The following is a 27,675-nucleotide window of genomic DNA, read 5'->3' on the forward strand; positions in this document are numbered from 1 at the left end:
GAGCAACAATTTAATTTCTTTCGTGATAAGGCCTTCAGCCGCGTTACAGTAACTATTTTTAACCAAACTTGTTCTAAAAGCAAGGTATTTATTTTAAAAATGCTATTTGGAATTGTTGTTCTGACTTGTAATTCAGGCCTTCAGCCGTTTGTGATTTGACGTTGTGTGTGGCCTTCATCCAAGCAATAATTTCACTTCTTTCATAATAAGGCCTTCAGCCGTGTTACAATAAGTTTTTTTATAAGAAAACTTGTTTCAAAAGCAAAGTATTTGTCGAAATGTGTGCTATTAGGAATTTTTCTTCTGACTTCTAATTCAAGCCTCCAGCCATTTGTTATTTGAAATTGTTTGTGGTCTTCAGCCGAGTAATAATTCCACTTCTTTCATAATAAGGCCTTCAGCCGAGTTACAGTTTGTTCTAAAACGAAGTGTTTATCTTCATATGCGCTATTTGTAATTGTTCTTCTGACTTCTAATTCAGGCCTTGAGCCGTTTGTTGTTTGAGGTTATTGTTGGTGGCCTTCGGCACTAAATTGTGGAATTTTTTTGTGATAGGGCCTTCAGCCATCATACAGTCAATTGTGTTTTTTTAACAGATTGTTTTAAAATTTGAATTTCTTTAAATGAAGTTTACATATTTGTTGTGCAACCGAGAGTAACTGATTACGGCCCCGTCCACAATCGTAACCTTATCCTGCCCCATCCTGAGATACCAGCTCTCAATGCCTCTGCCAAACACTTCACCTCTCTTGGTTACGGAAGCACTCACCATTCGAGCAGGAACAATTTGCCCATATACCACCTCATTTAGTTTCGGCATAACGCACTCACAACTATACAGAACAGTGTTCTGACCCCGACTGACGTTAGCAGCATGCTGAGGACATTGAACAGGTACCGCTCGTGGTCAAATACAACAACGCAACCTGCAGGCTTGTCTAGGATCCGCATTTATATTTAAACATGCATTTCTCTCGATTTTCCGTATTCTTCTCCCACTCCTGCGTGGTAGTATCTCACTAGATAAATAAAAATTTAGTCTTTCTTGCCCTCCCGCTTCACCCATACCTACGGGTTCCAGAGCCTTCGGCCCAAAAACTGTAGCTCACTGTACTGTGACATTCACTTTAAGCCTGGAACGTAGCTCTCTGTCACAGATCGCTCTCAAACTTTCGAGGAAGACGTTCTCTGCCACTATCATTATTGTCATTAATGTCATTTCAGCACATTTATTAATATTACTGTTATCACTATTAGGAGTATCAGCAGCAGTAGCACAAGTACTGTCAGCATTAACTTTGATAGTCCATAGTCAAAATTATTTACTCACTTTATTATTATAGACAGTCACATCATTTTAATGCTATTTGTCATATTAAAAGGGGTATTTCTTAAGTAACTTTCATATGAAAAAAGTACTGTTATGTGTGAAACGCTGGTTCAATGTTAAAGCGGCTTAATAGAACAGGCTAAATAAATAAATGAAAATAAAAATAAAATACTGTTTGGATGAGGTTCAAAACTTAATTTCGATGATCTTGTACTCATTTCTGAAATTATGAACCAGCACCTCTCATGTAATGCTGTTTTTACACGCTAGTGCTGGTTCAAATGGCTCTGAGCACTATGGGACTTAACATTTGAGTTCATCAGTCCCCTAAACTTAGAACAACTCGAATCTAACTAACTTAAGGACATTACACACATCCATGCCCGAGGCAGGATTGGAACCTGCGACCATAGCACCAGCGCGGTTCCGGACTGAAGCGCCTAGAACCGCTCGGTGACAACCACACTGGTGATTTTACCTATTCTATGTAACCTCACGCTACTCTGGAAGACTGTAATTATTGCACTTAACTGTGTACCATATCTAGTTTACATGCATGCTATCTGCCAATAGTACGTATTACCGCGTTTCCAAAAAGTTTTATAACAAAGGATAATTATATTGTACGTGGTTAACGAATCGTACGATTTGCCTTATACGTCCAGTTTTTGGTATAAGGTTTATGTGTGCATTAAACAGCGTTGCCCGAAACTACGTACCTGTCTTTATATGTACTAGGTTATGGTTTTACAACTCTTACGCTAATAAGTAGTCATACTGATGATTTAGTACAATATTACCAATGCAATTTTTCATGGCCGTGATAAAGTTTCTTTGTAAATCCTGTTTTATTAGCGTTATGCCATGTTGCTGTCAATATAAAACAGAAATCATTAATAATGTATATATTGTCGTCTCCATCGGTCCTCCTAATTGATAAAGCAAGCATTAAAATGTGCTGAACTATTTGGAAATAGTTTCCAGAGCAGAAGAAGTTCACAGTCTGGTAGCTGACCTCGTCTGTGCTAAGTAGCGACTTGTCCACCAGCAGGTCGGTGGCGTTCACGGACCGCAGGAAGTCCACCAGCTGCTGGGAGTCCTCCGTCTCGAAGCCGAGGACGGCGCCCAGCTTGAAGGCGTGGTAGCGAGGGTTCCGTTCTATAGTCATGGAGGAGGCGAAGGTGCCGCTCTCGATGATCGCTTGTGAAAACAGACCTACACCAAAATGACAAATGCCAGTGAATACGGATTTGCCCGTTCCGATGTTGTAAGTCCGCTTAGTAATACTACATGCTGTTGAAGCCAGATTATCATCAAAAGACCTAAGAGCGCTACGAATAATTGTGAAATGGTATTTCTAGCGTGGTTCCAGGCTGTCGTGGATGCATATAGTCGTCAAAATGAGGAACGTTTGTAACCTCTAACGTAAAAGTGGTACAGAATTGACAAATATTACCATTCCTTTCCATTCAAAGATTTACTAGTTATACGTCTTCCCTACGTTCTTACAAAGGTTCCCACGTATTTACGTTGTCCTACGATCACTATTTTATCGTGGGAGCCCTCTGAAGTACCGAAAGTTTAATTATAACTACCCTGTACTTGATAGAAGCACTTAAAAGCTGGTCAGCGAGAATGGTAATATTAGTCAACTTATCTGTGATGAACAAGATATTTCACAGCCAGGGAAGACAAAATGAAAGATTTTTGCATTTGACTGAAATTTTAGACAATATTTTTCTGCTGAATAAACAGCTAGGAAATATTTCAGTTATTGTAATGAATCCAGTGCATGAGGACTCTGCCAAAACATATATTTTCGTAATGTACTTGACATGTGATTCCTGTCAAAAAGCGATGTCCCTATAAAATACGTAATAGACCCGTTATTAGAAGCAGCGCCTGTGGAGACGCAAAGGGCGCGTGAGGTGTGATGTGAGCGTCTGCAGGCGGCGCCACTGACCCGGCGACGCGACGAGGTGCAGGGAGGCGGCGCCGGCGCCCGCGCTCTGCCCCTGCAGCGTCACGCGCTGCGGGTCTCCCCCGAAGCTGGCGATGTTCCTCTGCACCCACTCCAGGGCCAGCCGCTGGTCCTTCAGGCCGGCGTTCCCCAGGGCCGCAGAGTCCCCCGTGCTCAGGAACCCTGCAGGTCGTAGACAACTGTCTCTGCTACGATATCCGAAAACCATTTCAAACACCTAAACAAAATAAAGGCCTTATAAGGGTATATACAGATGTTGTCTGTGAATAGTTTATTGTGAGATGTTCCGGAAAGCGAAATAAACATTGGATCTTAATTCTTCATGTCTCCGAGTAAGACATATCAGATTTTAAGTTTTTCGACATCTACTCAGACTGCAATCGCTCAACAATGCCAAAGAGTAATAAGGGAAATCCAATTAAATTTAGTTATTATAGCAAGTAACATTTCAGCGACGAGCTGCGAGGGGCGTAGTGTGGAAGACAAAGACGACGCCAGGAGAAGTCGATGTGGTATCTTCAGTGACACTGTGGAGAGTTCTTTCGGAAGCAGTCTCACAATTTATGCCAATCAGTAGCGAAACACTTCATTTACGTCGACAAAAAATACGCCACAGTAGCAACGATTTTCAGTAAATGGCTAATGTAGTCTTTTGATTCTCCTACTCTTAATATACGCGTATCTGTATGCATTGAAGCTGTGGGAAAGTGTCGGGAGCAGTCTGAGTGGTCAGAAGGAACGTGAACCCATTAGAAGCTGTAACAGAGTACCACAGACAGCGACAGATTCTCGGAAGCCCATGAGGGGGAAAGAACAATTTTTACTGAACATAACCACAGTGTGAAATCAGGCCACAAATACTATGTCCCATAGAGAAAACGCTTGGCAGTAACATTTTACGGCCAGGAAATAGAATGAGGAGACTCGCCACTTTAGTGGACAATCACCTTTGCGCTGAAAATGAAGAAAGCTGGGCGTTTCCCCAGAAAAGCACAAAAAACTAGCGATAAGTAAGTCAAAGATGGTTGCAGGTGCTCAGCTCTGGGCTATCAAAAGCGTGAGAGAACAATGGACGCTTTTACTTTGCAAAAATCAATGTTCATTCGATGTGAAACATGCCAGTATTAGCTGACATAAATAAATTACAGATCAGAAAAAAATACCAGAAAATTTCATTTGCCGCAGAAACAGAGTGTTGCGGCTTGTACGGTAGATAGTAGTAGGATACAAGTCATTGGCTAATCAGCAGGTGATGAAAACACCTGTAAGGAGCACTTCGATTCATAGATACGTAGAAGATCCGCAGGTAAGCAAATTACAATTCAGTGAGGGACGAAAGATGTGGCAAAGCGAGGTTTTCTTTTAGTTGTCATTAGATTGGAAGTCAGATGAAGCTCAAGGTGCCGAGTCTCCACCACCGACATAAATGCTGGTAGCCACCGTGGAGTCAACTGAGGTGATGCACTGGGTTCTTAGAAACTGACAAGGGTCGTTGGTTCCACCAATGATAGATGCTGCAGCCACCTCCGCGACCACTTGCAATATTATGGTAAGATCACGCCGCAGGTGCGAGATGAGGTGTAAGGTTTCGTAATCTGGTTACTTCAAGCTTGATTTGGAAGGCTTGCATTTCTATGGTATTCAACAGTTTGATTTTAACTTCGTCCATACTTGGCCCGTATTTCCTCCTCTAGTACTATCTGTTTCTATTAGCCCTACAACATCCACTTCTTCATGCCTGATTGTAAGCATGTCAGATATTCCAAGGATTTAATGTTGCCACAGGTGGCCATTTATTTATCTATGTTTTTGTGATATAATGTTGCTGCAGGCAACACTTGTTTAACAATTCTTTTTTACTGAAAAAATTGAACCCGTTGTAATGCTTGTTTCATTTAATAGTCACAACTAAAATCTACATCTACATCTACATCTATACTCCGCAAGCTCCCCAACGGTGTGTGGCGGAGGGCACTTAACGTGCCACTGTCATTACCTCCCTTTCCTGTTCCAGTCGCGTATGGTTCGCGGGAAGAACGACTGTCTGAAAGCCTCCGTGCGCGCTCTAATCTCTCTAATTTTACATTCGTGATCTCCTCGGGAGGTATAAGTAGGGGGAAGCAATATATTCGATACCTCATCCAGAAACGCACCCTCTCGAAACCTGGCGAGCAAGCTACACCGCGATGCAGAGCGCCTCTCTTGCAGAGTCTGCCACTTGAGTTTGCTAAACATCTCCGTAACGCTATCACGGTTACCAAATAACCCGATGACGAAACGCGCCACTCTTCTTTGGATCTTCTCTATCTCCTCCGTCAACCCGATCTGGTACGGATCCCACACTGATGAGTAATACTCAAGTATAGGTCGAACGAGTGTTTTGTAAGCCACCTCCTTTGTTGATGGACTACATTTTCTAAGGACTCTCCCAATGAATCTCAACCTGGTACCCGCCTTACCAACAATTAATTTTATATGATCATTCCACTTCAAATCGTTCCGCACGCATACTCCCAGATATTGTACAGACGTAACTGCTACCAGTGTTTGTTCCGCTATCATATAATCATACAATAAAGGATCCTTCTTTCTATGTATTCGCAATACATTACATTTGTCTATGTTAAGGGTCAGTTGCCAATCCCTGCACCAAGTGCCTATCCGCTGCAAATCTTCCTGCATTTCGCTACAATTTTCTAATGCTGCAACTTCTCTGTATACTACAGCATCATCCGCGAAAAGCCGCATGGAACTTCCGACACTATCTACTAGGTCATTTATATATATTGTGAAAAGCAATGGTCCCATAACACTCCCCTGTGGCACGCCAGAGGTTACTTTAACGTCTGTAGACGTCTCTCCATTGAGAACAACATGCTGTCTTCAATCCACCCACACGGCTGGTCTGATATTCCGTAGGCTCTTACTTCGTTTATCAGGCGACAGTGCGGAACTGTATCGAACGCCTTCCGGAAGTCAAGAAAAATAGCATCTACCTGGGAGCCTGTATCTAATATTTTCTGGGTCTCATGAACAAATAAAGCGAGTTGGGTCTCACACGATCGCTGTTTCCGGAATCCATGTTGATTCCTACATAGTAGAATCTGGGTTTCCAAAAACGACATGATACACGAGCAAAAAACATGTTCTAAAATTCTACAACAGATCGACGTCAGAGATATAGGTCTATAGTTTTGTGCATCTGCTCGACGACCCTTCTTGAAGACTGGGACTACCTGTGCTCTTTTCCAATCATCTCAAGAAGAAAAGGATTTGTGATCAAACAGTAAAGCGTAATATCAACAGCTGCAGGTAATGGTACAACGAGAAGATAGGATTCGTTATGAATTAGAAGGTAGTGCAGAGTATGAGTTACTACTAGAAGTTCAGTAATGATATTGTTCTTAATATATAGGAAAACAACAGCGACAACAATAGTTCAGGTAAAAATGCTACATCGCAAGCAGCACAGGATTAAGGGATGGACAAAATCTAGGAGGATATCGAAAGGGTAATTCGGTACATAAAATGAGAGGAAAATCTCATAGCCATGGAGGGTTGGAATGCGGTTGTATGGGAAAGAGTAGAAGAAAGGGTTACGGGACAAAATGGATTTGGTAGTAGTAACGAGAGAGGAGAAAGACCAATAGAGAATATTCGGTACAAGAATCACAAAACGGAAAGTTATACTTTGAAAAGACCGGGAGTTACTATAAGGACCGGGAGTTACTATAAGCTTTCAGTCAGACTGCATCATGGTCGGCCAGAGATTCTGAAATCAGATACTGAATTGTAAGGCGTACCCAGGAGCAGGTATAGACTCAGATCAGAATTTAGTACCGATGAAGAGTAGACTGAATGTTAAGGGGCTGCGGAAAGGTTCAAAATCATGAAATGTCCAATTTTTACTTTTTTGCATTTTAAAAATCTACAGACTTTCTCCTTTCAGTTTATATATCATTTATTCGGTTCAGCAAACTACACCTATTTTAAAAGTGTTTTTGAAAAATATTCTGCATGTGCGTGACCCACTGTCGCACTGTTAAACTGCTGTCAAACGTTGCAGTCATGAATCTATATGATCCTTATGTACATTTTAGCTATGTGGTAGAAAATAAGTGTTACAAAATAAGTATTGTGGCTAACCTGTGATAGATTGATACACCTCGCTCGTTCGATTGTCATGTTCAAATGGTTCAAATGGCTCTGAGCACTATGGGACTCAATTGCCGTGGTCATCAGTCCCCTAGAACTTAGAACTACCTAAACCGAACTAACCTAAGGACATCACACACATCCATGCCCGAGGCAGGATTCGAACCTGCGACCGTAGCAGTCGCACGGTTCCGGACTGGGCGGATTGTCGTGTGTTTTATGTTTATTTACTCATGTGTAATCCTGAAAATATTCGTAGTGAATTGTGTTCATTGAAATCTCTGTTTTATTGAAGGATAATCATGCGTTAACGTAAAGCGACTAGAAATCTTGTGAAGACTTTTAAGAAAAGGAGAAATGTTGGAAAGTCAAAGGTAGGCATTATTAGCGTCAACAATAAAGACGATAACCAACTGTGTGAACCTAAATTTGCTGGTCTGCAATGAAAGTGAAAAAAAAGTGCTTCGCAGAGGAGGCTTGGTTCAGTTAGTGAAAAGTATGAATGTCTTATGGGCGAATCGGATGTGAATGAAATATCTGATATATCAGTTCTTAAAGGAATGTTTACTAATTGTATAAGATGTATTTAGTGTAGTGAAGTCGATCTGGAACAGTCTATAACAAATCACATAGGACCAGCCAGTGAAATGGAACTGAAGTGGGAGAAATGTTCATACATGACAGCTTTTGGGATAGTGTTGCAGTATCTCCAACTGAAGAAAATTGTAGCAAATCTATGAACACAATATTAGATTTTTTATGCCTTGCATACAATTAGTAAGGTTGCTACCGTAGATGCGGTTTTCTGTGCCATGATGAATCTTCCAAATCCCCGCACATTGTTTGGGAACTATAATAGATTGATAGGGTCTAATGTAGAAGATGTCTGTATAGAATCTATGAAGGAAGCTGTGGAAGAGGCAGTAATAGAAAACGGCTGTAATAGAGACTTGACTGCAGCATTCGATGCTACCTGGCATAAACGGGGACACACATCTCTTCACGGCGTAGTATTTGCCACCAGTATATATAAAGGGAAAGTTTAGATGCAGCAGTAATATCTAAATATTGTAGGTGTCCACAGAAAAATAAAGGTAAACATGAAAATAATTGCATAGCTAACTGCAGTGGCAGTAATGGAGGAACGGAAATGGCTGGTGTTGCTAGTATACTTCAACGTTCTGTTGCGTGTGATAAAGTGTGATGTGTGAATTACCTTGGTGACGGTGATTCTAGAAGTTTCAGACATACAGACATATTCGAGATCGGAAGCCCTATGGTGATAATGTGGCAGTGCAAAAATTTGAGTGCATTGGACACGTACAGAAACGAATGGCATCACGACTTTGGTGACAAAGAGCTTTGTACAAAAAAAAAAAAAAAAAAAAAAAGACACTCAGTGATGGTAAAGGGTTGGATGGGAAGGAAAGGTTAACTGTCAGTGTAACTAATAAAATACAGAACTATTACAGAACAACTATTAGGAAAAACACACGCAGTGTCGACGGAATGTAGAAGCCTGTTAACGCTCTTTTTTTCGTACTTTTTCAACCGATGAAGGTCTCTATCATTACTTGTGTTCAAAAGGAGAAAACAGTTGGTTGTAAGTACAACAAGGGTTTGCCAGCTGGTGAAGTATACACTCATAAACATAGTCTGCCTGATGCGGTAATTGAGGTGATGAAACCATTTTTCAGAGACTTAGCAGCACCTGAACTGTTGAAAAAGTGTGTTCATGTAAAGATTCGAAACCCCAATAGTGTTACATGGTGGAGGATACCCAAGGCTGTGTTTGTTGGAATAGAAACACTTCAGTTTGGTGTTATGCTGCTGTTACTACTTTCAGTGGTAGCAGCATTGTAAGGCGCAAAACATATAGAAATATGGGAATGAAGAAAGGTATCAACATGGTACGAATGATGCTTGCTTTCGACAAGGAACGTCTTAGGGCTGCTGACAGAGCTGTAAATAGCCTAGAAATACAAGCTATAGTAAAGAGGAGGAGGAGTTTGCAGAAGTCGGAGATAACCAATCCTATGGACCTGGAATGCATATTTTTCGTGATGCCTGTTTGCATGCAACTCATTAACCTGGAGCGTCCGATTTATAAACCCCCCCCATCCACCCAAAATACTATTTAGACAAACAGTAGTGGTACCGTTTTCCCATATAGCGTCCTAAATATGGAAAACAGGGGACAGCAAGGGATTCGAGGAATACTTTGATCTTATTTCTAAAGAAATAGTTAGTATATAACCTCACCGGTCAAAAAGTTGGCCAACTCCCGAAAAATAGCATGCACTCATTTTGTAGCGTTGTAGTCGGTGTAAAACTGGTAACAGGAGATTCATGTTCCCCTCCACCGCTGAAGTAAATCATACTAGTGGAATGGTGTGTATGGAATCTGGCAGGAAGATGGTTCGGCGAAGAGACAAAATGGCAGGGATGAACTATTTTGTGTGGACATGCCCATGAACATACCGTGAATGGAGTTGCTTGTTTAGTTGACATACCACCGCGGAGTACCCAATGTATCTATATATAGCGTTGTTCTATTCACAACCATATGCATCACGCAGGTGTAGTAGTCGTAGAAAGATTCTAACAGACAGGGGTCGGAAACAAGGATCAAGCCTTGTCAGGCAGAACCGAATAAATTCATGTTTTTACCATGACCTGCTTTTAGTGCTCGTGCTTCATTCAGGAAATTGGAGAGCTGTGGTAAGGACTTACGGGAACAATCTACTGGGGTCATCGGTCTCTAAGCTTACACACTATTTAATTTATCTTAAACTAACTTCCGCTAAGGACACCCACGCCCGAGGGAGGACTCGAACCTCCGACGGGGGCAGCCGCCCGGACCGTGACAAGACGCCTGAGACCGCGTGACTACCCCGCGCGACCCTTCATTCAGGACTAGTTACGATATGAAACAGCATTTTCGACGTAAAAATACACATTATAATAAAATATTTCAGTAGGACAGATTAACTTATAATACTTCATAGCCAAGTCAACAGTTGTCTTGGTCTAGAAAATTTGAGTCAAATCCTTCTGTATTGCTATCGTATGTTCTTCCCTTCGTATCACATCGTTCGCCTGTTGCAGTTGTAGGTCTTCAACTGTGTCTTGTGTTCCCATGTGATATGATGAGCAAGACAGTGAATAAACGAACCTAGAAGATTAAGAACAAACGTTTATACCAAGAATGGAGCTGCACAATATTGTAGTTGCTCGACAGTGTTTCCTACTAGTATTTCGAAAATGCTATTATAAAAATTAAAGAAAAATTCATAAAAATAAATTGCAAAGAGACCATTAAAAAATTCGATTATGACATAGTAAATAGCGGAAAGTGTAGAAGAATGATGGATAGCCGTTGCGGGACGTTGACGAGCTACGTAACTTGGCTTGATTACCAAGAATAAAAACTAGCAAAAAACTACGATCAATAGTGGAAAAAAATAATTCTTATCTACCGAACGTAAAAGGAACACTTGTAGAGCTAGTGAAATAATTCTGCTACATAGAAAAATATAACTGGACAAAATTCCGAACCACTCAAAGGGATGTAATTGTAGGAACACATTTCCGAAACAGTGTACGATTTGACATTAGGAGTCCTAACTCGCTGCCTAGCTGGACCAGGACGTGGAACGATAGCTACCACAAGCAGGACTTCAGCAGCGCAAGTGTGATTTCCTGTGCGAGAGTTATAAGACGTGACGTCACTGCTGTACCAGAGCTACTCGATAAATCAGTTATGACTCCACTCAATCATACATGGAATTTAGAAAGCTTGTGAACAATGAACAGCACAGCGGGGTGTCGTCACACTATGTGAGAGAGACGTTGAGCTCTTCATGCAACTAGGCATTCGACTGCAGAAGACGAGAGCAACTCGTAGCCAGAAAATACATCTCAAATTGAAGTTTATTCACTAATTAGTTATCCATGACTTCCATGTATATTGAAAATCAAAATTCGATGCAATACGTTATTAAGATTAGGATAAAACAACACTAAGTAAATAGAGCTTTTGGTGTATAACATTAATTAATAAGGAATTAGTAACTTTTTTGATAATGAACCAATGAAATGCAAGTTGTTAACCAAACCACGGAAACCATCGGAAATAAAACTTCTCTTAAAAATAGGTATGAAAACAGCCAAACTTGATTTACAACATATGTAGCAGCTATAAAAAATAAATTAATTTTAATTAAATTAAAGGTCGCAACTTTAGGACTAAATTTTGAATAATTAAAAGTAGTTTGAGCTGAACAATTTTGCCTGTACGCCGGCCGGTGTAGCCGTGCGGTTCTAGGCGCTTCAGTCTGGAACCGCGTGATCGGTACTGCCGCAGGTTCGAATCCTGCCTCGGGCATGGATGTGTGTGATGTACTTAGGTTAGTTAGGTTTAAGTAGTTCTAAGTTCTAGGGGACTGATGACCACAGATGTTAAGTCCCATAGTGCTCAGAGCCATTTGAACCATTTTGAACCAATTTTGCCTGTAAGTATAGAAGTCCGAGTTCTAACTAGAGCATCATACGCCACTGTTTTGTGATTTGTGGTGGGACTGCCTTTCTCCGTATGCCAAAAACTCTGGGCAGCTGACAGCTGTGTGTTGCTGAAATACCGTACTTAATAATATACACCGGCCTTGAGTGCCCCATCGTCTCAAGTTCTATGAATGTTAATCGACTACCAGCTTAGTTTCCATCCCAAAGGGGAAACTTCACAAAGGAAATTTAATTAGTAAGCGCCAAAAACGATCAGGGCTTACACTTTAATAAGCTTTCCTTCGTAGGATTTTGTGAAAGACGTCTCCTTCATTTGACTGTTAAATGATCATTTATTTTACGCAATTATGATTTCAAATTTATAGCCATTCTAAAGCGCGTGCTGAACTGAAAACTAATAAAGCATACATATCATACAGGACACAAGAGCAATAATTTGTTATGCATTTGAAAATATTAATCATACGTTGAAATATGTCCGACCTGTCAGTGAAACATCATCTTCAAACCAATATGTTTCTGACCTGACACCAACTGTGCTGGGTTCTGAGTACATATGTAAGAGACATAATATGGCTTGCATTGTGCACAGTGAAAAGCCAATAACATGAATTATGGCGTTTCTAAGAGCCAATATATTCCTGTGACGTGCATTCGTCACTTCTATTCATCAACTGGCGTCAACGTAAGTTAAAACAGTGTCTGAGTGTTACGGGCGCCACCCCCGAAGTGACGTGAGCCACATGATCTTTACATTACCAGAGGTATTACCAGGGAAAGGAAAGTGATTATTTATTTAGCTAAACGCTTTACATGTCCTTGTAATACACGTTGATAACAGCCTCTTACACGGGTATACTGTAATATCCCATACACACAGTACAAATGGAATCGTTTTAAATGCACAATCTGTTCCATCCCTCAGCCACCTCAACACCTCCCACTCGCCCTCAAGTCGTATTGTATTGTGGGGGCTTCGTATTTGAGCAATGTGGACAGAATGCCATTGGGCAGCTCTGACCCCAGATCTTCTAGTTTCTGATTTTGTGGCTTTCCCGTCTTTTAACGTGGGTTATGCAAGTTGTCATACGGATGTGACATCTTTTATATAAGTCTTCACGAATGAGTCAATTACGATTTTATACTGTAACCACGCGATTCTTTTGAGATCAAAACTGTATTCTGCGTCTAAAATGGTCATATTTAAACTGTTGAGTATGGAAAATTACAATGTGTGGGTCATATAGTAGTACCGCTTTGATACGGTCTATGCCACTGTTTAGTCGTATGTTATCCTGTAATATGACTGGTCCATAAAACCAGAAATATGGTTTTTAGACGATGACATGTCACAGACAAGTGAGACATATTTCGTCAAGTAAGTAACGTTTTCAATAACTTCTTTTCCCTATGCCCTGCACTGTAAGGTACTTATATATATATGCTTTATTAATTTTCAGTTCAACATGCACTTGAGAAAGGCCATAAACCCGAAATCATGATTTTGAAAACTGTAAAATAAATGACCAATAGTCAAATGGAATAAATTTCTTAGGGAAAAAGAACTTAACATCCCTTGGCGCACATGACGTTACATATTACAGTATGAGGGTAACCATGCGCATGTGCACGTTCTAGAGAAATTTAACGAACTAAGTAGCTGCATTATGAAAATTTATTTAAGAGTAGGAACGTACTGATGAAACTGCATTTACATGGAGCACATATAGAAAGACTAATCCTACGGTTTCATACGATCAAACTATAATGATATATCTAATTTTATTAGTCAGCGCTGATTGATTGCATTAACGAAGCGCAACATGGACGCACAGGTGCTCACACACAAAGATTCAAACTCGTCGAGTAATCGAAAGCAATTTTTCCATTGATAAAATAATCATCAAAGCCAACTGGTTACTCACAGTGAACACAATCAGGGATGTTAACAGGCCATATGTTACATAAAGTGAATCGTCCCCGATTAAGGACCCAGTTCAGTTCTATCTGAATTTACTTAAAAATTCACTGAGATCATCATTCACGAGAATTCCACCCCGCTCCTAAAGATGGAGTTTAATCGTTATAGTGAATCCTAACCCAAAATCGAAAAAACTCCCAATCATAAATCACTGTTCACATGTGTACATACTTAGCCCGTCATACTTTCTTCGTTCACAGAGAAGCGACCGACTGTTGTGAGTCGTCTCGTCCGCCACCTGGTAAGTTCTATCAAAAATCTAAAATGCCTCAGCCCTGTCTACAAAGAGCGAACGGACATTTTAGGAGCGCACTCACCAGTCACCAAGATCAGTTTGCCTGAAAGAGCAGGTGTCTCCCCCAGTGAGAAGAGGGGAGAGGTAACATCCTGTGATTTAGGCCTAAAATTTTCCGCTCTGCTCTTTGGCTGAAATTTTTAAAGTCGGCGACCCAACGCTTGGATTTAAAAACACCAGTCGTGCAGACTGTCACCACAAGAGCTGGAATCAAAGATTACATTCAAATGTCTTCCCAGGCTGCTGCTGGGGTACATTTTGGGCTGATTATCCATTGTAATTAAGATGAGAATAAATACACACAATTTAGGTTCCCAGCCTGGCGTGGAGCAAGGCAGAGAAAGATACTTGATGATATTGGAGGCGGACTGATTGAAACTACCTTTCATAATCATTAGCCAATAACCTGTTAAAATGAGAATTAACTCGAAAGTACGAATTTGAACAGCGTAAACGCTTGCGTCGAACTATGCATATATCTATAATATTGGTTCACTGGTTTAGGAATAGCAATTCGTATTCGTACGTGTAACTCTAGACGAATTGACGATTGGAATCCTACGCTAGCTACGAATGATGCAGCTTTTCGTGACGATTGTTTTAATCTTGAGAGAATGCAGAATTTGATACTGGCAGTATTTAACAGAGAGAGGTAGTTTATCCTGTTGACCAGAATTTGTGAAACAATGTCTTTCAGAAAAGCTTCAACGTGTTACACATCTCTGTCGTACTTCCTCCGTTATCTTATCTTGCTCTAACGTTGTATCAGGTAGGAGGAAGCTCTTTACCATCAGTCTGTCTGACTCGTTCCGAAGATATCTGGACGGTTTTCAGCCGAAATATTGGCAGCAGGCAAAGGATGATTAGCGCTGAATTCCCATATTCCCGTGGATTAGTCACCAGACTCACTTCAGCTAGACAAACGAAGCAAAATGACTTGCTCTCATTTTCACTAAGCTTTCTCTTTGTACCACTTCTGCAAGACAACGTAAGTTGACCCTCCTGTAATATCAAATGACCGAGGACGCGTTCTTACCAAGTGGGCCCAGCCGATAGTTGATGGTTACGAGGATGACGCCATAAGAGACGAGGAAATCTGGACCGCTGGTGACGTTGGATCCGCTGCCGTTGACAAAAGCTCCGCCGTGCACCCACACGATCACGGGCAGCCCTGCACCCTCCCCTGGCACTCCAGGCACGTACACGTTCAGGTAGAGGCAGTCCTCCGAGCCGCTGCCAGTCGCCTGCACGCAGTCGCTGCCGTACTGGGTGGCATCTCGGACTCCATCCCACCCACTTGCTGCAAGCGGCGGCTGTAGGCAGCACAACACAGATAAGTGAGTGGTGTTTGACAATAAGTAAAAGTATGTTGCGTTGAACTGCAGTTTATCTGCACATTGCACCCATATTTTTCAGCCTACACGCAATATAAGCCCGTGATGGGTATCGTACTGCTGTTCATTGTCAAGCATGAGTTACACGCACAGTGTGTAATTTTTCGACTTTGTTTCTAACTTTTGTAACTGGTATTTTCATTTCACAGCAACCGTTTTAACAGACCTCTTTTGGCAAAGCTGTAAATAATTTTTTGGGAATTCGATTGGTTGGTCGATGTATAGCGATGGTCGATAATAAAAAACATACGCAAACTTAGATTGGAAAAGCAAGGGGAAAACTCTGAGATGGACAGTTATTGCAATTCTAACGCAAAACGTGGACTGGGCGAGGTTTGTGCCAACCAATTACCAACAGTTCCAGTGAGGTAAATGCTAGAGTGGCAGCATGAACTGGTTAGCCTGCCGTAAGGACTACGAAAGAACAGTATGAAACTATGGTTTTAATTTACGTGTTGGTATCCTGGAAAAGTGACAGGCTAAGCTCGATATCATTTTCCTGCATGGTGAATCGATAGGAGAGGGTAAATCTGCTGAGGGAACCAAGAACTAAACTATGACACCGGTTCGCACTATCTCCAGGGATCGAATTAGCAGAATTTGTACAAGTATGGATCTGGATCAGTAGATGCTTTGGTTGAACAGAATGCACAAAATATTATAGGTTTTTTTCTACTGTATGATTCTTTCATTTCACCTGCGACAAGCTTCTTTATCATATCCTGTTAGTGCATCAGTGTCATAAAGGCAACAAAGATTAAAATCATATACTCAGAGTGGCAATCAGTAGTTTAAATTAATACCATGAACTGCTTGGTAATCAAAAGATTCGTTAATACAATTTTCAGTGAATGACGGAAGTTTTATTTTTCAGGAGTTATTATTTTCATAACTGTGATTAAATTAGTGTCATATATTTATTCTTCTTTAGTGCTGTTTCTCAAGTCTATTAGTACCCATTTTATATCAGCGTTGTTGTGATTATGTTGCAAATTTAAGTAGAAAATGCCGTTAGGAACAGTATTTTCGGCAAAAGTAATGTTTTTCTATAAGTGCAAGTTGCCATGGAGGCGTAGTTAGAGTTTCAAATGTCTGTTCACAACTGCCTTATAGAATTTGTAGTGTTTTAGTGAAGTCACTTATAGTTACTTCTGTCTACTCACGTTCAGTGAAAATTGTGATGACTAATTAGATCAATGTTTGATTTTGCTCTACATACGTAAAGCATAATAATACATCGATTAACGTTACTGTATGCCTAAATTAGACTACGACCTTCCATTCTCTTTTCAGAATTATAAAAAATGGTTCAAATGGCTCTGAGCACTATGGGACTTAACATCTGAGGTCATCAGTCCTCTAGAACTTAAAATTACTTAAACCTAACTAACCTGAGGACATCACAACATCCATGCCCGAGGCAGGATTCGAACCTGCGACCGTAGTGGTCGCGCGGTTCCAGACTGAAGCGCATAGAACTTCTCGGCCACCCCGGCCGGCTGAGAATTACAGTGAATAGATTGTGAGGTGTAGACCATGCTGTTCTCACATGTCGTCGTATTTTTACCTCTATCACTCGGAAATTAACTATCAGACTGTGAGAATTTCCGGGAATGTATTGAAGCGCACGTATTCCGGTCGTGCCTAAAAAGGATCGGGTCACTCTTTGAAAATCCAGGTAACATTTTCACAATCAGACAGGCCAGTACTAATATTGAAAAGGGAGGCAAATATATCATAACAATATACGCAATAAAAAGAGTATTACGTATTAATTCTAATGAAAGGGAAATTTACTATCGTAACAAAACATATCAACGTCACTTGTAAACCGGCCTAACAAGTTATTTCGTATGGAAAGTTCACGAAGTTAGAAAGTGTTGTAGTATGTGTGGACACGCTACGGCCTAAAGCTGAATGATAAAGTAAACGAACGATACTAACGTCACAAGACGTGAGTGATAGCTTCTCGTTTCTCTTGCCACGGAAAATTTTCAATGGTTTTTGTATCGACCGTCTTTGTTACCAAGTAAAGTATTCATTTTTTTGTACTGAAGACAATCAGCTACACGTGTCCTAGTCGTCGACATAATACCCGGGTGTGGCAGACCGAGCGCCGTGGACTCTCCAGTCATAGGTATTGTGGGATTTGCTCTGTTTTGAAAGTTGTTGATGAATACAAGTAAGGAAGTCCTGCTGCTCCTGACAGCCGCTGGTAGTGGAGCAGTGCAGAAGGTGCAGCTCCCACCTCCCTCACACTGTTTGCTCACCAAACGGGTCTAAATATTTCGAACCGAGCGCTTCCTTAAGCGGAAGAGCTACGTGGATCTATCACACAAACTTCCCATTTATATTTCTTCCTGGTAGAACAAATTTTACTGTTTTTACCGGAATCTATGTTTACTGACGTTTCTGATTCACTTTTTCCGTTCCCCTCTATTGCTCGAGAACAGCCCGTACATTTTCCTTTTATTAGAAAAATTGGAACAGTTATGCTGCCATGTTAGTGGCCATATTCCTGTTGGTCTTTCGCCTTATAAAGTACTGTACTATACATTTATCTGGTTGAAATTTTAAAAATTGTAAACAATAAACAGAATTTTTATGCTTACAAGCATATTTTGCCATTTTCCCTACTACCTGTGACCGTAATATCCTAACTGAATCTAAACTTCATGTGGCAGCCTTTACTACGGGTTTTACGATGCATTGTTGAGAATCTAATCGTTGAGATTAATTTTCGTTTACAAAGAAAGCATTATTATTAGGAGTTTGTCACAGTAGAGCGAACGCGTTTCTTGTAAGGTAGATTTTCTGTAATGAGTTACAGAGGCTCCAACGAGGCAGAGATTCTTGTTGACCTTTTAATGAAGGATGAATTATCAGAGCTCAATGACTTGGAATCGGATCTCAGACAAGTTGAAGAGGTTTCAAATGAAGAAGAAACAGAGGACAATGAGGAACCAAACCACGTAGGAAATGTTCGAAATAAATTAGATGCAAATTCTGATTGAGTTTGTCTTGCAGAGGTTCCAAGGCAATATAAAAGGGATTCTGCCAACATAGTCCGTGAACGTCAGGGACTAACTATTCCTGATCATTGATGACGTTATTCACATCGAAAATTGTTAGGAAAGTTTTTGAGCAAATAAATGAAGAAGCTAAACGAAAAAAATGTATCACCTACTACCGATTCTGAAATATATGCTTTGATGGTAATTTTAATTAACATAGGAGTCTACGATGACACCAATATTTTATTACCCGATTTAAGGAAGAAGTATTGAGAAGAGCCGTATATTGACTAACTCTGTGTATGGCGAGCTTACCAACATTCGAAAATTCTTCGTTTTGATGATAAGAACACCAAGGCAGAAAGACTTGTGACACACTCCTACCTCCGCGTGAAGTGTTTGAGCAACCGAACTTAAAATTCCCACAATACTTCGGAAGCGGACCTCACAATACAGCTGATAAAATGCTGTGTTTTTTCAGAAGTCGTTGTCCATTTAAAGTCTTCCTAAAACACAAACCTGGGAAATATGGCATACTTGTTAAAATTGTTGATAGTACAGTTGAACGCCTACACAATAGAAACGGAAATTTATGCTCGAAAAAACCGTAGACCTGCTTTTGGATGATGTCTATTTCAGACTGTGTGGCGACTGGTGCATCCGATAAAGAATAGAGGTTACACCACAACTGACGGTTTCTACACTTTTGTGGATTACTAACTTACCTTGGTCGGGACACTCGAATCCATCAGGAGACACACACCGCGACAGCGTAAGGCGACAGCATTCAGAGAGCTATGTCCCTCCAGTTTGCATTCACAGATCCACTGACAAAGAAGCCTCCAGTAACAGTAGCCTCTCACACCGTAAAGGAAACACTGAAGAAAATTCTGTTGATGTTGTTTACACAACATGCTGCAGTCGTAGAAGCTGATGAGCCAAAAATGAAAACCCACATAAACGTAAATTACACTTCCACTAAAGGAGATGTGGTTGCCATAAAACAAATAGCTAGGACATACTCTATAAAAATGCTACGAGGAGATGGCCACTATCAGTTTTCCATAGGCTGCTTGATATAGCTATAACAAACGCTTGCACACTGTGCCTAAGTGGAATGAAGGAAAACCAAATGCCAAAACACTGTATCTGCATGAATTAGTCCTTGAACTTTTAAAAAGATGTGTAGAAGAGGGGTCCAAGGACTTCACAAAACTCCAGTAGCCTATCATTTACGCTATGAGAGACATCCTTGCAAAGTAAGCAAAGATAAAATTACTCTAAATGAAATAATTAGCAAAGCAAGATGTTACATATGTTTGAGGAATAAAATTAACCAGAGAAGCGGAAATCACATAATAGAACCCAAGTTAATGTGTGGAAGCTGTGGTCGTCATCTGCTTCAATGTTGTTCAATATTAACTATTTTGTGTGCAGCTGGATAGTGTTATCTGTACACAACAGTATTGTCTCCGAATGAAAAGTGTTTCTTGAAAGTTTTCAATACATCTATCCTATATTTAAGTAATCATTCTTATTTCTGTATTTTAAATATTCCCTCAAGGACAAGAATATGTTATTCAGTTATTAAATGAAATAATGTATGCAGATTAAAACAGCCTGTATATTCAAGTATGGGCCTTATGTTTCTAGTTTATACAGATATTCATTATCTAAATTTTTACCTATTCCCTTGATATATTGCACCAGGGGAAAATAGTATATCAGTTTATTCATTTTGGGCACGCTATAAGTTCCCAAATTTTTTTTAGTGTAATGTCACTGAGCACTTTTAAAATGACCTGACGTTGCAAACATAAGAATTTTAAACAGTTATTACAAGACATATTGGCTACTGTAACACGGGCAAATTTTGACCATGGTTGGTGTTCCACGTAACCTAATATACGTTGTGGTTCCTAAGGTTAAAAACCGAATCCTCTGACTGAAAGTAGTAGGTGATCACCTCTTTCTCTCTTCTTTCATTTGACTTGTATTCCATTACACACCACTGTAACCTTTCTTCTAGCGTCCTTTTGATACCCCCGTATCATTGTAACTGCCTCTATTGCACTGAATTAGGCCTTGAACTTTTGGAACCACATGTAGAAGAGCGATCCAAGGACTTGAAAGAACTCCAATTGCCTATCATTTACGCTATGAGAGACATCCTTGGAAAGTAATCAAAGACAAAATTACTGTAAACGAAACAATTAGGACAGCAGGATGTTACACATGCTTGAAGAATACAGTTAACCAGAGAAATGATTTTTAAACGTTCATTCAGTTTCTGCTTACTTAATTTTTTTCATTTCTCTTGATGTCATTGCCGAATGTATCCAGAAATCTGTATATGGATGTAGCGATTTTGGATTTAGTTTTCAGTTCTGTGCAGAAGCTTCTAAATCACGTGTCGTGTCTAATAATATTTCTAAGTTTTGCTTCATATGTTCATGTTTTAATATCAGTATGTGCTCAATCTAGAAAATTTCGTTTATTATAGTCGTCTTTCCCTAGTTTATTATTTATTTAATTCATCTGTACCGTTTCACACCCATTCTAATTTTCTTGTTATTTACATTTGTCAGTGGCTACTACGTGTTTCAGCCCTTCATCGAACACTGCCACTATAGTTATTCAACCAGTTACCACATATTTAGTACTGGTGATGCTCACATTTAGACCCTATTTCATACATAGAACTGTACGAAATTACAGTAAAAGTAACACATCTCTTGTTTACAGCAACCGTGTGCATTTAGTGGTCAGATAGTAATTATGCACACAGACTGTGTAATTCGATATTAAACCTTCGTTTCTGCTTCCATTCTGTTTTTCCCACCTTCACAGTACAGTCAAATTTTCAGTCCCGTCTTCAGTTCTTCAGTGTTTTATGTATTTCTACTCAACGGAGACCCTTACCTGGAAGCGGAGATCTCCAACTGGGGGCTCAGCGTACGGGATGCCCAGGAAGGCTGTGTAAGACGTGTTATAGACGCTGGTAAGAACAGTTCCTTGGAGAGTACCCTGCTCTATGGTCACCAGCACGTCCTCTCCCTGCAAGAAATGTGAATGACGAGTTCATACGCAACGAATTTGTATGTGTTTACACTGACAACAATAGTTGAGAATGTTTCTTCCAAATAACTAACATCAATGCTACTTTAAATCACATAACAAATTCGGCCGCTCTGGGCATGTTGTACAGTTCAGTTCAGAGGTAACTAATGAGATATCTGTGGTAATATAGCGTAGATTGGTACTAATTATTCGTCGCAGCATGTCATATGCTCTTCAGTATTAAAAAATTTGTAATGGTCCTTCCATAAAACAATCAAGTGAGGGAATTCTGAGTTGAAATAGTTACAATAATCTATACTCATCTAACTCACTGTTGTTCTTACAGTGTTATTACCTGTTATTAATGCAGAGTAAATTTACGCGCACTTTATTAGTAGATTTAAATGATACTTTGTGGCTCGACTAGCAGCTCATTATCATTCATGACATATCAGTATACGTATGTAATAATGTATTCTGGATATATAATTACACAAATAGAAATGAGGTATCTTTCAGAAAAGGTCTGATAACGGTGCACTGAGCTTATATGATCGTCAGAATTATGGGACCTTGTCGACTAGAGAATTAAATAATATAATCTACAAGCTTAGACGTAAAACTACCAAATTCTGATTCGAATAAACTAAAAAGCAACTGCATGGTACCTGAGAAACATGTGCAGAAATTAATGTGAGCATATATGTGACAGGTACACACATAATGAAATGAAATAGCATGAGGATAGTAATTTTTTTTTTTTTTACCTTCAGAAGTCTAGTAGTGTCTCCTGAAAGAGAAAATCGCTTTCGAATTAATTTAGAATATATATTATGGCTTTCATTATTTAACTTTTGTATCAGAGAACAAATATGGCAGAAACAGGAAATTTTTGAACAGATGCCGTGCAAGTACGGTATCTGTAAATGACTCTGGACTAGCTACTTCTCACAAGCGTTTGGTCATATTGTTACGTAAGTTCGGTAGAAGACCACGACACGTAACTTAATATACCCTGTCCAGTTATATTAATGCGAACAGTTAATGCGAATAATTTATGCGCAGTAAGAGTCGGTGAGGTTCTGGAAGGTACCGACAGGCATAGGGAGCCATGCCAGCTCCAGTGACGTGGTCAGATCCGTTAGGTTTGTCGGATGGGGAGCCATGGCGCGAGCAGCCCGTTCTTGGTGGTTCCACAGATTCTCGATTGCTTTTAAATCCAAGGAGTTTGCTGACCAGGGAAGTACAGTACACTCATCCTCGTGCCCTTCGAATCTTGTACATACAATGATAGCTGTGTGACTTGCATTGTCTTCCTGGTAGATGTCTTTGTGCCGAGGAAAAAAAAACTGCATATAAGGGTGGACCCTTAAGGATCGATGCATAATTGTGTTGATACCTGTGCCTTTCACAATGACAGTATCACTCAGGAAATGCCACGAAAATATTCCCCAGACCATAACGCTCCCTCCACCACCCTCGACCCTTGCGAGAATTTTTGCAGCGTGTTTGCTTTCAGACGTTCACACCCTTCACATCTATGGCCATCCGTCCGACAGAGCACAAAACGTGATTCATCCGAAAAATCCACGTGTCGCCACTCTGTGGACGCCAGTTCGGCACTGGCGTGCAAACTCCAGCCTTCGTCGCCGAACGTTCGCTGAACGGTCTTTGAGGGAACACTGTTGGTGGCCCTTCGTTGATCTTTGCGGATCGTTGCGCAACAGTTACACAGCTATTCGTCCATACACATCTTCGCAGCTGACGTTGACTCCAGTCATCTGTGGCCCGTAGCCCGCCATAGTTGCCTAGGCGACTGTTTTGGATAGCGTCGTTTTTCCGTACACGGTATAAGGAAGGGAGCTGTGGGAGGGGGACTGAGGAGTTGTGGGTCACTCCAGGATCATAAGTGTTCCCTTGATCCTTCCGTCAGCCTTACAATATCCGAGTAAGTCCACGTTCAGTATGCAGTAGGCAACTGGAAACCTGCACTGTGTGCAACTAGTACCTGCGGAAGAACACATGCGTACATAGAAGGGATAGAAAAAGTAAGTGATAAATCAGAACCATAGAGCTGGAAGTAGTGAGATAATTTAAAATAGCTGCAATGACGTGTATAATTATTTTTATAGAAGACGTATGATCCTTTGGATGAATAGGGGAATCCTGTTGACGAGAAACAAGTAACACATTCAGCTGCAAAAGACGAAATTTTCCTAAACCTCAATATGTAACACACCTTTCCAAAGGAGATATTTTTCTATAACATTTTGTGTAAAGGCTTGCAACCAGAGAATCGATGTTCATCCACTTCCGGAAAAAAATTAGCACATCCTTTTAGAGGTCTCCAGTTCACTCAAGATTTATTGTTGCAACAAAATGATAACGTTTACAGGTTAACAGCACAAGCGGTTCTGAGGTGACAGGCATTGGCCCATGCTGCAACATCCATACATGTACGTGGTGTAGACTTCACAGGTGGCAATCCGGACACACTGGCATCCACTAGAACGAACAGACGGCTAATGCAGTCTGGGATACGTTATGCCACACCTGCTAGATCTGTTCAAGTAATGCTGTAAGAGTTATTGGATGACAAGTCGCACGAGTCACTTCTCTTCCCAGCATATCCCACCCATGCTCGACTGGAAAAGAGTCAGAAGGTTGTGCTGGACAACGTAGCTGTTGCTCGTCCTGCAGATCACGTTTAGTTTCGCGGGTAGTGTGTGGGCGAGCATTATCCTGCTGGAACAACACATCACCTTCCTGCTGGAAGAATGACAAAACAAGGTGTCTAACAACATTCCGCGTACCGAGTGCTAATTAGCGTCCCGTCCAAAAACATCAAAAGTGAACGAGAGTTGTAGCTTATCGCGCACCAGACCATAAGGTCTGAGGTGGGGGGCTTAACAGGTCTACGTTCATCCGCGCATACGACCACAGCATTGAAGACCACAGCGCGTCATTCCATCTTTCAAGTGATCCTCTGATGGCACCAGTCGTACCGTGCACGTCGATGCCCTGGCTTGAGTGCAAGAGGTACTAGGGATGTGTGTGTTCGTAGTCTCATTGCTAATAACTGGTTCCCAACAATTTACGTTGTTACGTCTGGGCTCCCAATCTCTCTTATCTGTCCTGTGGCAGCTGTACGATCTGCCGCTCCTGCCCTTACAATAAGATCGTCCTTGCAGTCGTTTGTGCTGTCTGGACGTCCGGAACCTCGTCTACGAGTGTGAGAAATTCAATGTGACCGCTGATACCAGCACCGTTGCATAACTAACGCAGCACGTCGCTCTTGTGAAGCAATTCTCCGAAAGTACCACCCCGCCACTCAGAAGGCCACAGTTCTTTTGAACCCACTCAGTTGGCTGTAGGAAGCACGAGTGCGTCTCTGTTGCATGTTGCCTGTTTACTTCACACGTCTGCGCTACACCGTGCCCTGTGGCTGTGAGCATTCCCTATTCAAGGGTAGACAGATGATTCTCTGGTAGCTATGCCACTACGCTATCTGTTGGCGGACGAAGCTGAAACTATTATCAGCACATCTACTACCCCACAGGTGACATATGCTATCATGGGATCATAATTGACGTCGTTCTTTCAGGTGTACAATTTTTTTCCGGCACTGTACTTGCGAACCCTTCAAGTTTTTTTAAAGAGCTGCTAGGAGAAGCCTGGCTGTTCGCACTTGCTCTTCTGCTTCCAGATATTCTAATGTACGCATCGGGGGCTGTAGTTGTAAATGATTCTTAATATAAGAACTTACGTTGAGTTAACAACTTGCTACATCTTCATTAACCTATCAGATGATATGTTTATTTCAGTGTCCGCCTGCTTGGCTGAGTGGTAACGTGCTTGCCTCACGAGCAGCGGACTTTGGTTCGATTCCCGACTAGGTTGGAAATTTTCTCCGCTCGTGGACTGACTTTTGTGTTGCCCTCACAACGTTTCATCCTCATCACCGGCACGCAAGTCGTCGAATGTCTCGTCGACTGAAATAAGGCTTGCATTTGGCGTCCGAACTTCCCAGTTACTGGCAAAATTGTAAACACCATCCTACTGGAGGCAGGAGTAAACCGAGTGGAACGCCAGCAGTACATGCTCGCATAAGAACCGATGGGCGAGAACCAACGGACACCAGCAGTGTGTCGACATACGAACTTTCCTCACACATTGGATACCGTGAGGAGCGCTGTCATGTGACGGTGGAACAAGCCTCACCAGTAATGGGTTGAGCTCCTTGTATACTGCGTGACAGGAAGATCCAATAGAGTTACAGCACTCGGAATATTTCAACTGGGATCTGAATGCTATCAAGCGGTAATATTTTATTTCATAAAAGTGCGAAGATTACAGCAACTGTCCCAATCACGTTTAATCTTTTGGACAGAATATTCATGCTTCGAGTTTACACTGAGGTGACGAAAGTCATGGGATACAGATATGATGCCGGCAGTATTGCGTACACAATGTATAACAGGGCATTGCATTATCGGAGCTCTTATTTGCACCCAAGTGATTCATGTGAAAAGGTTTTCCACGTAATTCTGACTACATGACGGGAAATAATGGACTTTGAAGGTGGAAAGGTCGTCGGGGCAAGTTGCAAGGGCCTTTCCATATCAGATATCGTTAGGTAATACAATATTCCGAGTCCACAGTGTTGATAAATCGCCGACAATACCAAATTTCAGGCATTACCTCTCACCACGGGCAACGCAGTGGCCGACGACATTCACTTAATAACCGAGAACACTGGAGTCTGCGTAGAGTTGTCAGTGCTAAGAGACAAGCAATACCTCTGAAATAATCGCAGATATCAATATGGAACTTACGATGAACGTACTGATAGGGCAGTGCCGGGAAATTTTACGTTAATGGGCTATGACAGCTGACGACCGATGCGAGTGCCTCTCAGCACGACATAGCCCTCAGCGAATCTCCTCGGTTCGTGACCACAACGGTTGCACCCGAGATTGCTGGGAAACCGTGGCCTGGTCAGATGAGTCCCGATTTCAGTAGGTAAGCGTTGATGGTAGGATTCGAGGGTATTAGCGGACCCCCACTAAGCAATGGTCACAAGTTGTCAACAAGGCAATGGTGATTGCTCCGCAATAGAGTACGCTGTGTTTACATGTCATACACTGGATCCCCTGATCCAGTTGATCATTGACTGTAAATGGTTATATTCAGGTACTTGTAAACAATTTTCAGCCATTCATGGACTTCACAATGGTTCAAACGGCTCTAAGCACTATGAGACTTAACATCTGAGGTCATCAGTTCCCTAGACTTAGAACTATGTGAACCTAACTAACCTAGGGACATCACACACATCCATGCCCGAGGCAAGATTCGAACCAGCGACCGTAGCAGCCTCGTGGTTCTGGACTGAAGCGCGTAGAACCGTTCGGTCACAGCGGCCGACCCATGGACTTCATGATCTCAAACAAAAATGAAATTTTTATGTATAGCATTGCGCCTTGTCACTGGATTATGCGTGACTCAGGAGACAGCATGGCTACATTTCTGCAGCAGAAGACTTTCAACGACTTGTGAGAAAATGAAACGCCCTCGGCCGTCCTTATGATTTTACTTATTTTGTGTCTACCAGTTTCGGCGCTTCAATGCAGCATCTTCAGGCTGTAGTTGATGATGAAGGGGTCGACACGATCCAACGACGTGGCGAGCTCGTGCCACGCCGAGTTACTACACTACATTAGGCAAAAGAAGGTGCGACACAATATTAAGAGGTATCACACGACTTTCGTCACTTCACTGAATTAAAACGTTGTTTCAAAATTGCAAGTAATAAGCAATGTCTTTCTTATAACTAACATTCAATCTGCAGTATTGCACGAACACTTTGAGATAATGTTCTGAACATGGATCCTCTCCAACCGAAATCTTATAACATACCTGAAGTTCTCCACTATTATTT

The 27,675-nt window shown here is 41.3% G+C and overlaps 1 protein-coding gene across 1 annotated transcript in view; it reads right to left on the minus strand.

Moving 5' to 3' along the window:
* LOC126475032 (juvenile hormone esterase-like) overlaps positions 1 to 27,675 on the minus strand; it is a 62,124-nt gene that overhangs the window by 31,093 nt on the left and 3,356 nt on the right. Inside the window, exons 2-5 of the mRNA XM_050102576.1 lie at positions 21,597 to 21,731; positions 15,303 to 15,579; positions 3,294 to 3,473; positions 2,346 to 2,545 (exon numbers count right to left, since the gene is read on the minus strand). Of these exons, the coding sequence (XP_049958533.1) occupies positions 2,346 to 2,545; positions 3,294 to 3,473; positions 15,303 to 15,579; positions 21,597 to 21,731 (792 nt within the window). The remainder of the gene's footprint in view (positions 1 to 2,345; positions 2,546 to 3,293; positions 3,474 to 15,302; positions 15,580 to 21,596; positions 21,732 to 27,675) is intronic.

Source organism: Schistocerca serialis, chromosome 4 (genome assembly GCF_023864345.2).
Source record: "Schistocerca serialis cubense isolate TAMUIC-IGC-003099 chromosome 4, iqSchSeri2.2, whole genome shotgun sequence".
Lineage (NCBI taxonomy): Eukaryota > Metazoa > Arthropoda > Insecta > Orthoptera > Acrididae > Schistocerca > Schistocerca serialis.